This window comes from Ceratosolen solmsi, unplaced genomic scaffold (genome assembly GCF_000503995.2).
Source record: "Ceratosolen solmsi marchali unplaced genomic scaffold, CerSol_1.0 scaffold14, whole genome shotgun sequence".
Taxonomy (NCBI): domain Eukaryota; kingdom Metazoa; phylum Arthropoda; class Insecta; order Hymenoptera; family Agaonidae; genus Ceratosolen; species Ceratosolen solmsi.
The window spans coordinates 7,903,663-7,920,441 of NW_011948420.1; the positions used below are offsets into that span (position 1 = coordinate 7,903,663).

Below are 16,779 nucleotides of genomic sequence, written 5' to 3' on the forward strand. Positions count from 1 at the left end.
CCCCTCGTCCCCCCCCCTCCCCTAGTCAGCCCCCCCCCCCCCACCCTTCGTCGCTCCATCATACAATCACGGCCCCGACCCCCCGACCGACCGACCGACTGCCTAACGCGCATACCGAGCGACGTGCGACGATTGCGCCATCTCACGCAACGTCGAGGAGACTCGGCCGCGCCAAGCTTCGAATTTAGAGCGTCGCTCGCAAATTCTGTCTAGGAAGTAGTGATTTGGAACGAACCTGGAGGACGGCCAGCATTAGCCATTCCTTCCACCCTAGACTAACAATGAGTTTTAACCTCGCAGGGGAAGGGACAATGGTCAAGATCGACGACCGATATCCCATCCGTTTTTACGAGCCTCCTCTCCTGGTGCAACTATCCGTTGAGTAGTTAACCTGTCGATTAATCAAACGTTGCAATGGTGGATATCGATCTCGTCGCGTCGTTGCCCATAGAACCATAGATAGACGATCGACGGGGAGTATGTGAAAATTTCGAAATTGTTCGAATTGATTGATTGTAATCGGGGATGGGGAAACGAACGACGCTTCTCTATGCTTTCGATTTTTTGCTGAACAAACGTCGAGATCTTTATTTTGTCTGCTTTTCCATAATAAAACAGAGAGTATTTTCACGTGCATTCGTCGTCCTGGCAAATTGGATTTATCATGTTAATTATGTATATGAAAGGGGAAATAACGGTAATACGTGCTAATCGCGATAAATGAAGGAAGATGAGCGATTTTTCATAAGTTCGTTTAGAATTTGGCAATTCCAGTGTTACCAATAACCGTTCGAATTTATTAATGTAAAACAACAGGTTGCTCGGATGTTACGTGAATGGAGGAATAAACTTAAGCTCTCAAGCGTCTTTCTATACTTATATATTTGACAGATGTAAAGAGTACTGAATTCCATATTCCTGGAATAGGGAGCAAAAAATTTTCATAAAAAAAAAATCGATAAACAATTGTATCAAATTTGCCTTTTGCATTTCAAGTGTCCAAAAACCATTTTTACTTTTTTTTGGCATAAGTTCAGTAAATCATAATGACGCGCATAAACATTGTTTACCGTGTGCGCGTGCAAGCATCCGAATATACATGATGCATACATACGAATATAATTGTGCAAATTTGCTGTACACATGAAATACAAAATTATCGTTATTTATATTTAATTAAATAAAGACTTTTTAAGTTCATAATCTACTCCTCTCTCGCTCTCTCTCTCTCTCTCTCTCTCTCTCTCTCACTCTCATTTTTTAACGACAACATTAAACGCCAGCTATTTTTGCTTATTAAACGAACGCGAGTGAATAAATGTGTGCCAAACAATGAATTACTTGATATTAAATGTTTAAAAATAACTCGAGACATCTAATATAATTCGATAGAAAATATTGCGCGCACATCATTAAGGTTAAAAAACATATTCCAGATAAATGTTTGAAAATTATTTGAACTTGAAAATTGAAGAATTTGTTAATACTCATTAGTCACTTTAGTAAGGGTAAGAACAACAATAGAAAACATATTTCAAGTACTTTTATTTTTCATCTTTCCATCAATTTCATTATTTTTATTTATTTATATATTTATTTTGTTTGTATTTTCAAAAGCACTTTCAAATAAATTGTGTATAAATATATATATATATATATATATATATATATATATATATAGAGAGAGAGAGAGAGAGAGAGAGAGATTAGCACTACATAAGGAATATACTATTATTCCACTGAGAGCTAATTTATAAGGTAGAAACGATACGTTTTCCAGTAAAAGTCCAATATTTAATGAAGTCGTAACGAGTCTCTGCACAATAAACGACATGCTGATTTAATTTGAACTGACAATAAAATTAATTCAACGAATCGTGGATAATCGTAATTTATGATGATAATTTGAAAGAATATTTTCAGAGAAACGTATTCAGGGTCACATGGAATGAGAGTGATTTTTCAAAATAGCTTTTGTCTTTCTAATAAACGTGTTTTGCTCATAAAATTATGGAAAACGTGAAAATGTATTTTCAATTTCATATTAAATTTCATATTTCATATTGAAAGCTGTAATTACTATATATGTATATGTTGGAAGTAATAAAACAGTCTAATAATGTACCTGCCTTACCCACGAAATACTCATTTATTTTCGTAATAAGGCGCACGCGCTTCACGTACCTAACGTGCAATGAAAAGTATTAAAAGTGAAAATTGATAAATCTATGCTAACGTTTGGATTAAAATTTTCGATTTATTCTCATAAATGCCAATATGTGGGGTGAGAGAGAGAGAGAGAGAGAGAGAGAGAGACGCGTCAATCATACCGTATATTTCATTCTGAAACGTACTAATTTACTTTTGTCTGTCCCTTTGCTTTTACCTCTCAACGTCGCAAGACAAAGTAACGGTGCCGCGAGCTTAAAAAAACTTGCCATTCCGCTTTCATAATTATTTATAATTCCGCTGAATATTAACAAACGATAAATGCGAAGCTTTTGGCTCGATTGTGTAAGGCGCGGGCGACTTGAACGATTAATATATTGGATTTAATCACCTGGCGCAACGTCCTTTTGGCAAGTCCTACACAGCCGAGTCATTCATACGAAATATCTTATTTTCAACTTTGTTTGGCGTCATAACGCGAATTACCTGGACGAAGTCTCGTCTTGAGCTTCGGCCACCATGGTGCCGCGGAGCTTCCAAGTGACCTTTCTTCCTTCTCCACTCCTCCACTCGCCACTCATCCGCTCTCGCGTCCCGTGTCTTTCTATGAGCTCGAGGATCAAAATTGTCGCTTCGCCATTAATTAGGAGGGAATAAAGGAAGCGATCGAGCCAGAACAGCTCAACGAATATATAAACGGAAGTGGCCGAGCGGGAAGACGAAGCCGTTAAGGAAGACTTAACAACTCGCAACTATGTCGGCGCGTTCTTATTGTTTTTGACAAATTCTTCTTGTCTTTACATTATTCGCGGCTTATTCATCGCTCGCGACCGTGCGCGTGCACACACTCAACATAGGTCGAAAATTTTTAAAGTTCGCGATACTATCCCCCCCCCCCCTATCTCTCTCTCCTCTCCTCACCTCTACCCCGCGGCTCTTGTTGCGCAATAATTATCTACAGCGAGCTCGTTTAATTTATTTCGATTTCGATTTCGATTTCGATCTCTGGCCGAACATCGAGCGATCTACCTAATTTTATCGCGAATCTTATCGTATTATAATAAAACATTCACCTATATTGTTTATATAGCCCCAGTCAATGTGACGCAATAACGTTCGTTAATAAGTAGTAATACAACGCAATACTACGTAACGTGAAGTAGTAGCAGCAGCAGCAGCAGCAGCAGCAGCAGCAGCAGCAGCACTTGAACATCGTTTGTAATTAAAAGGAAACGAGCATAATAAGGAAAAGGAAAAATGAGATGGTCCTGCTCGTCGCGAATGCATAAAACATTATATTTTACGTAATGTGACACCTATCATCATAGTAGGGATGTAGCGCGTTCGTGAAATAGTAAGTGGTGGTGGGAGAAATAAAGAAATAAAGAACAAAAAATAAAGATGCGAAGAACAAAAAAACAACAACAAAAAAGTCAGGTTTTCTCAGTGTAGGCCCTGTTTAGTTCAAGCATCGGATTAACGATAAATAAACCCACATAACTTTACTTTGATCAACACACACGCGCCTGCCCGCAAAGATCAGCCGGAGCTTCCCCTCTCTATAATGCGAGCAACGGCGGTGAGGTAACAGCCGTTAAGCTGCGGCACTCTCTGCCCGAGATCCAGGGACCTTCCTCAGAGCGTATAAAAGAGTCATCAGAGACCCAGATTGTGGCTCCGCGGTGGTTCATGAGAAAACCTTGACAATCCGATGATCGTCGTGGTGTCTTTATATATGCTCGACGACGGCGCTTTGCCACTTGCGGGATTGCTCGATAGTTGGCCGACTAGGACACCGACCGCGCGACAATCGCCGTTTCGTTTCATTTCGTTATTTTATCGCTCTGTTGTTATTCCCGATCTAGCACCAACTTTTCGCTAATTATTACGTAAAGTCCCTCCCAAAACCCAAATCCCCACCCCCGCCCCTCCAGCCGCACTCACTCCCTCTCACTCCTTTCTTCCTTTTCTTCTGAAAAGTCTTAAGTAAATAGGCATGTGTTACGACATACACATGCACATTGGTTCTTGCACTCGAGCTTCTCCTTACCGTTGATCGGTATTCGAACGAATAGTCTCGAGCGGTCCTTTTTCGCTTTAAAAAATATTTGTTAAACGTTGCAAGACAATGGCCAATTTATGGCAAAATGACTATTCTAATGGATAGAGAAGACGACGAGACACAACTGTCTCAATCACTACGAAGCCAATATACTCGATAAAAGAAATCATGGGTTAATGTTTTTTTTCTACTTTTTTTTTTTTTTTCATTCTTTTTTTTTCCTTCATATAGAATATTCATTATCGAGCAGCGGGAGACCGATGCTCGCAAGCGCGCAAATCTTGGATTTTCGATTAAATTTCATCGTCAAAGCTAACCTAAAATTTCAATGTGCCACATGAGGCTACTATCGTCATCGGCATCCTACATGTCGTCTATCGTGATCTTTCACGTATTAAAAGCATTAATGTTGAAATAATACCACATACGATGCCGCCTAAATATAATAAATACAAGATAGAAAATTATAATTCTATGGTATTTGATGGTGGTGTGGGCTTGCGCCATATGCGCGCTATTTCCAAATAACAATTATAACCTTTATAATGCCGCGGTTCCCAACCATCGACTATAATCACAAGTAAAATATACAAATTTTATTTGCATCCAAATACACCTTACGTATGCGAAAGTTTAGTTGCCATGTAGTTGTTTGCCATTATTCGTGTACGCGAGAAAGGCAAAAGTTCGTAGTGTTGCCGTTAGCCGACCAAATATTCCAAGATTTATCAAAGCACATGTTGACACGGTGCATTGCCACTTTTATAACGAACTTGCTCGGTTTTGTAATTGAAATTGTAATATTTCCCTTTAGATACGAGGGAATCGTTAGTTTATTCATTATGGCATTCCAAGTCAATCTATTCTTGGATAATTCATGTGTATTCATTTGAAATTGCAATTAATATTTAATTTTCAGATTAATTTCTCTCAGCATATGCTGTGTAAATTTGTTGGCATAATGTTGAGACGCAATTTTGTTTGCCGTCTGATCGTCGCGCTTGAGATTACCGAATGTTTGAGTAGAAAAAACTTTTTTCGATGCAATCTGCAAATTTTTTGGATATATGAATATGTAAATAGCGACACTTGGTGCTTCAAGTCGAGCGAGTAGCTTCGATTAAAATTCAAAGTTAAATAAAATCGGATCACCGTTTAATATTATACGGACAAAATTATGAAATATCCTATCAATCACGTTAATTTATTATCGTGCTTTTTCTATTTGTCTTTCTTTTCACGCATAATTATAATTGCATAATACTCACATACCATCGTCTTGGAGTAGATTCATTAAAGAATTCGTAAGAATCCTCGTTACAATTCATCGAAAATTCTAAATTATAAATTATTTGCAAAATTCAACATATTTTCGTGCCATTTTATAATTTTAGGAGACTTAATGTTTTTGAAAATGCCAATATAATCGAAGATAAAATCAAAGTAACCTTGAAGCCTATCTCGCTCAATGTTCAATCTATAAAAATATAATTTCGGATATTTATGACAATTGTCGGAGGTATAATTGACAGCGAAATTAATAATAATAATAATAATTAGAATAATAATGACGACGAGGACGACCGCGACCACAACGACGATCCTCGATAATAATCTAAGAAATATCTTATCCATGGCTTGAGAGTATTCGCGGGAGATTTTAAACGCTTATGGCAATTATAGAAGACGTGCGCGAGCATGGCGTCAAAAGTAGCCTGTTGCGAGTGTACGTGAGAGGCCTAATTATTCTAATATTCTGGCCACGTCGCCTTTCATCCCAACTCCATCAATAACAATAACGAGCGGTTTACACATTCGGGTTATTGGCTAAGTTAACGAGCGGCAGACAATTGCGAATGACATTGGATGTAAAGTTGGCCGAGAGATATTGTTGTGCGAAGAATCAAAATGGCGCGCGCGCGCACTCGAATACTCGAATTTCGACTCTCGTAGTCGCGCGTCGGTTGTTCCCTCCGGGTGCGCGCACGCACAGTTACAGAGAGGGAGGGAGCGAGCGAGAGGGACGGAGTGATGACCGTCTACGAGAGAGGGCTGTGGTGGTGGTGCGTCGTGTGACCGTATAGGCGCCTCAGGCACGGGCCGCTGTCCTTCCACACCGTAATTCCTACGGAGTTGGAGTTCGAGTTGCGCGTCTGCGAGTTTATTGGGCATCGGCGTGTCGTTGGAGCGGCGCGCGTGGGGAGAAAAGGAGAGGAGGCGGCCGTGGCGGTGCGAGCGAGACTTCCGTTCCAAAACCAAGGCGACGAACCCATGTGGTGGCTCGTCGTCGCGTAGAATAAGAAGCTGAGCTGCCTGTCGTCGCTTAGAACGAGCTCTTGAAGAACGTAGGGGTAGGAGTAAAGGAGAAAAGAAGCGCTCTTCGACAAGAGCCGAAGGAGTCACCGGGGAACAGCGGCGCTCGTCGTCGCGCTCTCTCCTCTCTCCGTTCACCGCTCACCACTCACCGCTCACCGCTCACCGCTCACCGCTCACCGCTCACCGCTCACCGCTCACCGCTCACCGCTCACCGCTCACCGCTCACCGCTCACCGCTCACCGCTCACCGCTCACCGCTCACCGCTCACCGCTCACCGCTCACCGCTCACCGCTCACCGCTCACCGCTCACCGCTCACCGCTCACCGCTCACCGCTCACCGCTCACCGCTCACCGCTCACCGCTCACCGCTCACCACTCACCACTCACCACTCACCACTCACCACTCACCACTTACCGCTCTCTATCTCGTAAGTTTGTGCTTGCGCGCGCTCGCATCTCCGTCCGCTCGTACATCTGCGGTGCGTGCCGTCGCCGCAGCTCGCGACCCCGTGCCCCTCGTGCACCACGAGTCGCTGCGACAGCCGAGATAGAGAGCGAGAGCGCGAGAAGGCGGTGGAGGAGGTGGTGGCGGTGGCGGAGGAAGAGGGGGAGGAGGAAGGGTCGCTCGTCGTCACCGCAGGAGGCCGACGAGCTGCCGCCGCTTCGCGGTCCTTGTGCGTTATTTAGCGAGGGAAACGGCTAGTCGAAATCGACGTCGAGCTCGGTATGGCAGACCTCGACGACTTCTTCGCGAAGAAGGATCGCAAGAAAGCGAAGGGTAAGAAGTTCACGACCACCGATGAGATAGCCAAGAAGCTCGAGGAAACGGGTAAGAAGTTGGACAAGGCCAAGCAGAAGGAGAAGTCCCAGAACTCGGAGGGCGGCGACGACAATCAGCAAATCGAGGTGAGCACCGCGCCTACGAGATTCATCGACGGGCACGCGGGGCCTTCCCCTTCTTTAACCATTTCTCATCGTTATTTTTCACGTGAAAAGTATGCCGCTGCCATGTTTGCTTGCATGCGTGTAAACGTCACTCCGACCTCCCCTTTCTCTCTTGCGATCCATCTCTTGGCCTCGTCTCTTTCGTCTCTCTCTCTCTCTCTCTCTCTCTCTCAATCTCTCTCTCTCTCTCTCTCTCTCTTGGCCTCGTCTTTCTCGTCCTCTTCTCTCACTCACTCTCTCCGTCTCTCTGTCTCGCCCCCTCGGCCCCCACCTCACCTCACGCGATTTATCTACCGTATCCTTACTATATCCAGACATGATTGTCCGAATAAATTGAAAGAGTAAGGATCATCGTATGTCGAGCGACCACTCCGCCGAGGGAGTAGTGCACGTAGATCCAATGCGAGGGAAGCAGCTCGAGAAAGCCGGGGACTTATGTAATCGGGCAAGAATGTTTCGGTCTCGGAGGCACGTTTGCGGAATGGCAGCTGTTACGTGAAATGCACGTTTTGGACGACGAATGGCCAGCATGAAATTATCGTTTGTTTATGTTTGGGGCTTTTCAGGAGGAGGATGAGTGGAAGGTCTTCGAGGAGGAGAAGAAGGATTACACCGGATTGAAAATTGGAAATCTGACTATGAACGAAGTCGTTGATACGGATGTGGAAGATGATAAAGTTATGGGGGAGAAGAACTCGGATGGGGAGTACACCGAGCACTTCAATAAGAACAGCGGCGGCCCTTGGAAGAAGGCGGATGCGCAGGTGGCAGAGCCAGAGGCACCACAGCCGGAAGTCGAACAGCCCCAGGCTGTACCAGAGGTGGCGGCAGCCGCTCCAAAGAAAAGTTATAAGCCACCGGCTCTAAGGAATCCGCAATTTAATGTGGAACGATCAATGTCTTCCGGTCGCCCGAGAGGCAAAAATATTGCTCCAGACATTAATAGCGAGGAATACTTCCCAACCTTAAATTCGAAGCAATCGGTATCAAATGACACTGGTGGAGCATGGGGTCGAAAGTAAGTAGTCTTTATTGAAATGGATAATAATAGTTCGTTTGAAAATTAAACTCTGTTAATATTTCATTTTTTCAGCATTGTATGTAATGTAAGTCAATAATTTATACATTTTTACAATCAATTTATTCTTATTTTATTTTATCCTATTTATTTTTTTCTTCTTTTTTTTTTCCATTATTTTTTTTATTTTTTTATTTTTTTTTTTTTTTTCTTATACATTTCTTTTATCTTTTCATTATTTTTTTAACATCGAATTCTCTCTCTAATTACCCTAGTCGGTCAATGTGCTCTCAATAATATTGAAATTGTATTTCCTTACACGAGGATTAATTATAGATTCGCTTTATGCAAATTTAGTTAAACTGCTTTGGAAATCATAGCTTTGATGTGGTTTTTTATTCGTAATTTCTTATCAAGGGGCGATAGTTAACCGTACCTATTATAATCGTTTAGTTAATGGTAGTTTTATTTTATTTTGAACGATACCGATGCGATCAAATCAAATCGTTTAATCTGAACTTTCTAAATAAACGGATCGATAGTCATTCTTATTACTTAAAGTATTTGAGCACAAATTGTAGTTTGTCGATAAAATAAAATTAGTAATTGGACAAATTTTGTTTTTTGTTTTTCTCATAAAATCATCTTAAATTTTTATATTATTTGCAAAATTTATCCTCCTATTTAAATTCTATCTCCTTTCAGAAAACGAGATGAAGGAAATTTTGAAGAAGTACGTAATCGAGGAGGAAGCAGAACATACGGTGCACCCGAAGTTCAATCTCAAGCTCCCAAACTGTCGTTAGGAAATAAATATGGTGCGCTACCTCAAGATCAAAGCTGAAAACGACAAATTTTCTTCTGTCGACGATTATTAAACATATACGTTACCACCTCGCTCCGTTTCGTGGCCCAGTTGCGCCATAAAACAAATTTTATAGGCTAATAATGCATACTACTGTTTGTGCATACGTATTTATTATTTACCACTTTTCGTTTTAAACGTTCGTTGTTTAATCGTTATCTATGGTTTTTTAAGTTTTTGGAATTGGTAAAAAAAAAAAATTGTATTTAATATGGTAGTATTATTGAAAGCCGCAATAATATGACGTGACTTTCGAAATAAGGTAGACAAAAAAAAAAAAAAAAAAAAAACATAATAATAAAATGAATCTGTTTTTGTTTATAAATTATTGTACACAAGATTAATATCGCTGAAGCAGCATGGCTGCATCTATCACTGAAAACAAATCTTAAGATAATTATAAAATACACCTAAAAATGATGATGATGATGATGATGATGATTATTATGATTATTATCATTATTGTTATTATAACATTTAGGGAATAGTGACATTCCGGGGCTGGGCTTCGGAACGGTGCCGTAAGCGCGAACAGTGTGCAAGTCAAAAGAAAAGAAATTGAGTAAAACTATTTCAAGGAAGAAGCTGAAGAACTATTGACGAATATTACAAAAGGACGATTTTGCGAAAATAAATGCGTGTATGCTTTTGTTGATGCTTATTTAATTATGTTTGTTAGGTTAGAGTTCTTTTCTTTTTTTTTTTTGCTTTTCATTTTTTCTTTTTAAATACCGTAAACAAAATTGATCGAAGAGGAAGGATGATACGGAAGAGAAGAGACTAATGAAAAATGAGATTTGTCTTTGTTATTATGAAATTATCAAAGTACTAAAAGAAAGGCTATTGATTTGAGAAATGGAATGATTTTTTTTTTTTTTGTAAAACATCGAAAGTTGTGATTATTTATCAAGAATTCCCGTAGGAAGCTTATTTGAAAATTGCCTAAAGAGCATTTCAATGTTTTAAAGATTGTGTGTACGGTGCCTCCTTAGGACTCAAGGACTATATAAAGTTAAATGAAATTGACGAGAAAAAGAAAAAGTAAACTATTTACAATGTCAAGTGTGCAGTGAATATGTGCGATTGTACTTGTTTCAAATTTTAAAATGATCAATTGCTGTACATTTACTTGTGAACGGGGTTTTTAATTTTTTTTTTTTTTTTTTTTTATTTTTTTTATTTTATTTTTTGCTCAATTCTATATAACTTCAATATTACGTTAATGTTATTCAATGAAGAAGAGCCAGAACACATTCTCGTTTTTTTATTGACTAGACAATGCATTCGTCATATGTATTCCTTAGTGAATGTTTTAGAAATTATTTTTTTTTTTTTTTTTTTTTCCCGATTCCTTCCTCAATCCGTTATCACACTCTGTAACGTATTTACATGATTTTGTGATTACCAAGCTATCAAGTTGCTCTTTAAACAACAATAGAGATTATTAGAAGAAAAAAAAGATTTATCTGTTGAAAAGGAATGTGTTTTTTTTGTATTTTTTTTTTTTTTTTTTTTTTTTTTTTTTTTTTTTTTTTTTTTTTTTTTTTGTTTGTTTAATATAACAACAGCGAACGAAGTTCATAATTTTAGCGCCATTGAAGCTGGAGAGGAGGAATATAACACGAATAAAGTAAAGAAACATTGTTAAAGTGTAAATGATAAATCTAAAAAAAAAGTATGCGTTTTGTGAATCGTAAGTGGTACATACGACAACAGTTCAAGATCTTACTACTAATAAAAAAAAAAAAAAAAAAAAAAAAAAAAAAAAAACGACATAAAACAAATATCAATATTTTGAAAACTTTTATTATCTATTTACAACCCAATAGTATATAATATATAAATATATAACTGTAGTTTGCCTTATAATTTGAGATGTTATAGTACATCCTCAGGCTTTGCCCACTCGTGATTACTGAAATTAAAGAAGAAAAAGAACAAGTTAATGCTAGCATTGAGATTGACATGATAAAAGCTATTTATACTTTGATAAATTTAAAGAATGTTGATGGTTCTGATGACTTGTACGAACGTGTAGATAAATTTTCATGCGCTGCAATTATTAGATGATGTTACTTCTTCTCGATGATTGTAAGATGGATCTCGTAAATACCTTTCCTGATACTTTAATCCGTGGCTGCCTTCGCTGCTATACGATGAGTACATTGGAAGTTCCATTAAAGATTCGCGAAAATTTGCAAGAATGTAGATCCAGACTTTAGTCGCATCACCGATCTAAACAGATATACGAAACATTTATTCAATTGATACATTGAAATTTTTTTTTTTTGTTTTTTTTTTTTATTATTATTACCCGTGTACTAAGAGCATAAGTAACTAAATACGTAAATTATTATTGAATTATCGAAATAATAATTCATTATAAGTGTATTGGTGACCGCCTTTATTTTATTACCATTATAGTGAAAAATTTTCTTTACTTTATATTTTAATTTATCGACCTTTCATTACTCGCTATTTGTTATTTTAAATAAAAAATATATACTCCATATTATTACAAGTGAATTGATAAAATTTAATTTTCACATTAGCTAAATTGTTTTCTACCAAAATTTATGGTTCGTTTCTTAAACAATTATGAAATACTCATTGATATTTTTTGATCGAATACGTTATAAAAATATGTTATACGCAAGAAAGAAGTGCGACTGCACAAAGAAATTCATATCTCGATTACCGATTCTTTTTTCTTTTTCTTTTTCTTTTATCTATTCAAATTAAATCGATAAATAATCATCTGCGAAAACGCTCATTATAAGTATAAAATTAAAACAAAAATAAAACACGTAATTTTAATACAAAAAATAATGATCCCTTGTATTTGACATGATAATATATATAGAGAGAAACAGTAATATAATTTTTATTCGTTGATAAAGTATCAAATGAAAAGGGTGGCGTCGAATTTTCAAAGCCCCTGATTATGTCAAATCCATGTAAGATCATTGTTTGTATTTAATAATAATTGAAAACATTTTGTATGTATTTATATCGAGTCTGTAAACATTTTTCTTTTATAAATTTAATTTTATATTATTTTGAATATCTTGTGAATGAAAAATTTAAGAATAATATCGATTTTTAATCTACTTCTCATAAGTTCTCATGGCGTAACTCACGACTTAATTCGAAAATGAAATTAATTTTGACGATCGCTTTAACAATTAGCCCGTTAAGATATTAATAATTATTTATATACACTTTCGAAACTTTCTCCGCGTTTAATTTCACTTTCTGGCGCTAATAAGACATTATCTTCCGTTCGGACATAAAAATTTGGATGTTCTTCCAAATCGTCCAGTTTCTTCAGCATTTGCGAATCGACATCATAAACTTCACCAATGATTTGCTAAAAACATAAATATATTATGTCGATTAATTTTATTTGCAAACGTGTTTACTTTATTAAGGATATATTATAAATATTTTTGAAGATTTTTAAATATCCGTTTCGAATAAGCGTATTAATTACTTTTAACAAATAATTTATCGATTTAGGCAATTTGCTTATTTACGTTAATGATGTGATGTTGAGGGATATTTGGTAGGTCTTCGGAAAGCATAATTTAATTTTTCTTTTTTTTTTTAAATTAATATAAAAACGATATTGAAAATAAAATAAAAATCTATCCACAATAAATTTTATTGTTTGTTAAGCGCAGTATATAAAAAGATGCACGAGTATTGCGAATTAGCTAATATATATATATATATATATTAATAATATCTTAATTGTTTATATATATATCTATAAGATTTCGTAATTCAAAATGTAATTTACTTTTTTTTATCTAGCATAAACTCAATATAATATTTCGTTATAAAGTACGGCTTTATCCATTACTAACTTATTCAATAATATTTCACTATTAATGGTTCGTTAAAAGTAAGTTAAACAAATTGTATTATATTTAATTTAAAAAAATAATATTTTGTAATGAATACGGAACTTTCTTTCTCTCTCTCTCTCTCTCTCTCTTATATATAAATTTCTTTACCTTATAATAGAGTAATTAAATTAAAATTCTATGCAATCGATTTTTATAATTAATGTTATTTAATCAAGCTTGTATATGTCTAACAAAGTTTTATCGAATAAATATTCAATAGAACAGTTTTCAGAAATTGTTCAAATATAAAAAGATTATATGTACAATTCCTATATGAATTAGTTAAGAATGTTAAATTGTTGATGAATGCATTATCATTATAATTATTTATTAGGAATATATGATTTTATCGCGCTGATAATTACGCATAAAATAATAACAAAATTTAGTTTTTCAAATAAACTGAAGTATTATAAATATTGTATAAAAATCGAATATTTGCTGCAATGTTTTAATAAACGACTTAATTTCTTATTTGGGAAGGAATTCTTTGAAAACTTTAAATAATTTAAACTGGACACTTACGTTCCCAATTCCAGGCCTCTTCAAGGTGAACGGAATATTGTACCTCGTGGCTATAACTAAAGGATACTTACTTATTGTCTTTCCAAGTCCCAGAAATTTGGCATAACCATTCTCGACGTTAGTTATTAACTTGTGATTTGGTTCACCGCGTTTTAACGTCCCATATAGAAAAACCCTTTGCATGGGGCTTTTAAATAAACTTTCGTACATATTTGGAGAGCACCAGTTTCACAATTATTATCCAACCTCGAAGAATCTTAAGAAAATTTAATTATTAACTGTTGATACTGATGCGAACAATCTGGTTACGACTAAAGTCGACCGATGCGTAATTGCCAATTCGAATTTTATCGCCAATGTCCTTGGCGTTTAAAAAACAGGTGACTTTGATTATAATTAGGCCTTAAACGGAGATCATCAATATGATATCTTAAATAAGATAATAATTCTGCAACGACGTAGTGCTGTGATACATGCGGATTACACTTTGTATCTAACAAGCCACTTAACGTCAATGTGCCACACTGTTTTTTTTTTTCGTTTTTTTTTTTTCGTTTTTTTTTTCTTTTTTTTTTTCCAAGCAACGAAAGTCACGATCGTGTCGCTACTCTAAAATGTTATTTTACATCATACGTGGAATAGTGAAGTGAAAATGTCACGAAAATCAAAGTCGATCCAATTCGATCCTTCTTCTGATACAATGAACGCAGCAAGTATAAGTCTTTAACTAACAGAGCTATAAAAGATAGCGATTTAAGGAAATATATACGAGCATCAGCGGGGGAAGTGTGGTTATTGTCGCCAGAGGACGCAAGGAGCTAACATTTACGCGCAACATTTGCTTCAACGATTTTTCATTCGCAGCCGTTCGACTTTACGTGGATTATTCGCCATTTTCATTATCATCGCATTATCTTTTATTTAATTGCAATATTAAGCTACCACAAGACTCTTTAACTAAGACTAATGGTTCTTCTCAATTTCTTTCTACGTTTTACTATTGAATTTTACTCGGCTCTTTAATGGTCAAAGCGATGGCACTCGATCCTTACCATATTTGCAATTTCGTATTTCAATTAATCATAAGAATTTTACAAAATTTTCAAGCCGTTTTGCAATATTAAAGTCTACGGGACATATTACAGAGCCCTCGGACACTATAAAATTCACCATTACACAGCCATTATTCATATCAGCTCGATTACATTATTAATACATGTTGAAATACAAATTTTATAATGGATCTTTTAATCAAAGTATTTGCACTGTCACAATGGAAATGCTCGTTCAAATAATCACAGCATTGATTAATATTCGATTTATTCCATTCAAATGCCATTTAATTTGAATTCTTTTATTGTAAAATAGGCAAAATTAAACATTAATTTAAGAGCATTGAGAATTACGTTTTAAAACATTAATAGGCTTTTTGTTTGAAATTAATGTTAAAGCATAGTGAATTCATTCCGTTTATTGATTAAAAATCTCTTTACCTTATTATTGCGTACGAGAAGTAATGCTCAAGTATTACATTACATTAACATTTCAATCTTTATTGGTAATTATTAAAACATTAAAAATATAACTTACCACCCTATGATTCATTCAATGAAAAAAATTCAAAGACCTTTTAAATATACTTTGTTCGATAATGATTATTTTTATTATTAAAAATTTATTTCTTTGTCCATCCATAATAATATAAGTTTGAAATTACGTTCTATAATTTAATATTAGAGCAATGACTGTAAGTGCTTTATTACTAAATTTTTAAGTCATTCAAATACAGAAATTATTGACATTCTTAATAGTACTCGTTTGCACTATTTGCACTTTCATGATTGAATTGAGCTTCGCGCTTAATCTATATTTTTGCCATAAATTGCTTTGCTATTGTTCGCATAATTACAAAGTTTATTGACTAATGATAAAAATTGCACGATTGTTATTAAAAATGATGTTATATTTACAATAATGTCGTATTCGCCTAGAGAGAATGTTGTTATAATAAATTAAGAGTATTTCGAGATAAATTTTTGTAAATTTTATTCGTTGCAATAACATGTTAATCTTTGATTTTTATACATTTCTTACCGAATTTCAGATATAATTTATTAAAAACCTACGCAATTCCCATGTACATCATATAGTGCTTTCTCATAAATTTTAAAATAAACTGTCCTTCAATACATCCATAATCTTAACAACAGAAAGTTTAAAAAAATTTAAATACGAAATCCAAAACTTATTTATATGTCAATTAAACATAAATTAAGGTTTTGCGAAAAATTATAATAATACTCGGTGTATGCATTATAAGTAATACAATTTCAAGTCATTTTTGTGCTCCAACATAATATTTGATTCATCATAGTGTTCAACTTTTCAATCTTATCTAATTCATTATTAATAATATTTTTATATTTTTTTTAGAATACCGTTAAATTCTATATTCTTATGTATAAATTTCATTAAACAAAATCATTTTGCCTTTTGCTCAATATATTTAACGAATGTATGCAATGAAGATAAATAAATTGAGCAAAATGTTATTTAATAGATTTCTGTTGTTGTTGTTGTTGTTGTTGTTGTTGTTGTTGTTGTTTTTGTAATATGCATCGTTTAATATTATTTTTATTAAATGTATATATTGAAATTACTTCGTATGTATAAAAAAACAGGGTTTAGAAATAATTTTTTTTATTTAAATATACAATATTGTATGCAAAGAGTATTTCAAAATCCGTAGAGTAAATTCCTTGCAAATTTTATTTCATTTGTCTTTTGGTCACGTACAACGTCCATCTCATTAATTCCTTCTTTCGCGTTTGACCGTTAAAAGTCCTCTGTGTATATTATATAGTTGCAGTATTGGTTGGCTCGCGAAGTATATCTTATCACTTGGGATATATGTGTGTGCGTGCGCGCGCGCGCGCGCGTGTGTGTGCGTGCGTGTATTTTAACATTA

General features: G+C 35.5%; 2 protein-coding genes across 3 annotated transcripts; one reads left to right on the plus strand and one right to left on the minus strand.

The window, feature by feature from the left end:
* The first annotated feature begins 6,914 nt into the window (after nt 1-6,914).
* On the plus strand, nt 6,915-9,642 carry LOC105361036 (protein CDV3 homolog). 2 transcript variants are annotated; one of them, XM_011498122.1, is made up of 4 exons: nt 6,915-7,453; nt 8,059-8,510; nt 8,586-8,598; nt 9,216-9,310. In XM_011498122.1, exons 1-4 carry the CDS (start codon nt 7,274-7,276, stop codon nt 9,225-9,227), a joined length of 657 nt encoding a protein of 218 aa, XP_011496424.1. In that variant the 5' UTR covers nt 6,915-7,273; the 3' UTR covers nt 9,228-9,310. The 2 variants fall into 2 exon arrangements, with proteins under 2 accessions (XP_011496424.1, XP_011496423.1); XM_011498121.1 differs by lacking the exon at nt 8,586-8,598 and having other exon boundaries at nt 9,216-9,642.
* A 1,531-nt stretch (nt 9,643-11,173) lies between these two features.
* Nucleotides 11,174-14,343, minus strand: LOC105361039 (putative gamma-glutamylcyclotransferase CG2811). The gene is made up of 3 exons (XM_011498124.1): nt 13,812-14,343; nt 12,596-12,745; nt 11,174-11,610 (listed from the first exon to the last, which is right to left on the minus strand). Exons 1-3 carry the CDS (start codon nt 14,019-14,021, stop codon nt 11,422-11,424), a joined length of 549 nt encoding a protein of 182 aa, XP_011496426.1. The 5' UTR covers nt 14,022-14,343; the 3' UTR covers nt 11,174-11,421.
* Nucleotides 14,344-16,779: the final 2,436 nt, after the last annotated feature.

What these genes read in the sequence shown, in the direction of transcription:
- LOC105361036 (XM_011498121.1), top strand. Translation starts at nt 7,274, where the DNA reads ATGGCAGACCTCGACGACTTCTTCGCGAAGAAGGATCGCAAGAAAGCG. An exon ending in ACGACAATCAGCAAATCGAG is followed by an intron (nt 7,454 to 8,058) that starts GTGAGCACCGCG and finishes GGGGCTTTTCAG; the next exon opens with GAGGAGGATGAGTGGAAGGT. An exon ending in GGTGGAGCATGGGGTCGAAA is followed by an intron (nt 8,511 to 9,215) that starts GTAAGTAGTCTT and finishes ATCTCCTTTCAG; the next exon opens with AAAACGAGATGAAGGAAATT.
- LOC105361039 (XM_011498124.1), bottom strand. Translation starts at nt 14,021, where the DNA reads ATGTACGAAAGTTTATTTAAAAGCCCCATGCAAAGGGTTTTTCTATAT. An exon ending in AGAGGCCTGGAATTGGGAAC is followed by an intron (nt 12,746 to 13,811) that starts GTAAGTGTCCAG and finishes TTATGTTTTTAG; the next exon opens with CAAATCATTGGTGAAGTTTA. An exon ending in GCGGAGAAAGTTTCGAAAGT is followed by an intron (nt 11,611 to 12,595) that starts GTATATAAATAA and finishes ATATCTGTTTAG; the next exon opens with ATCGGTGATGCGACTAAAGT.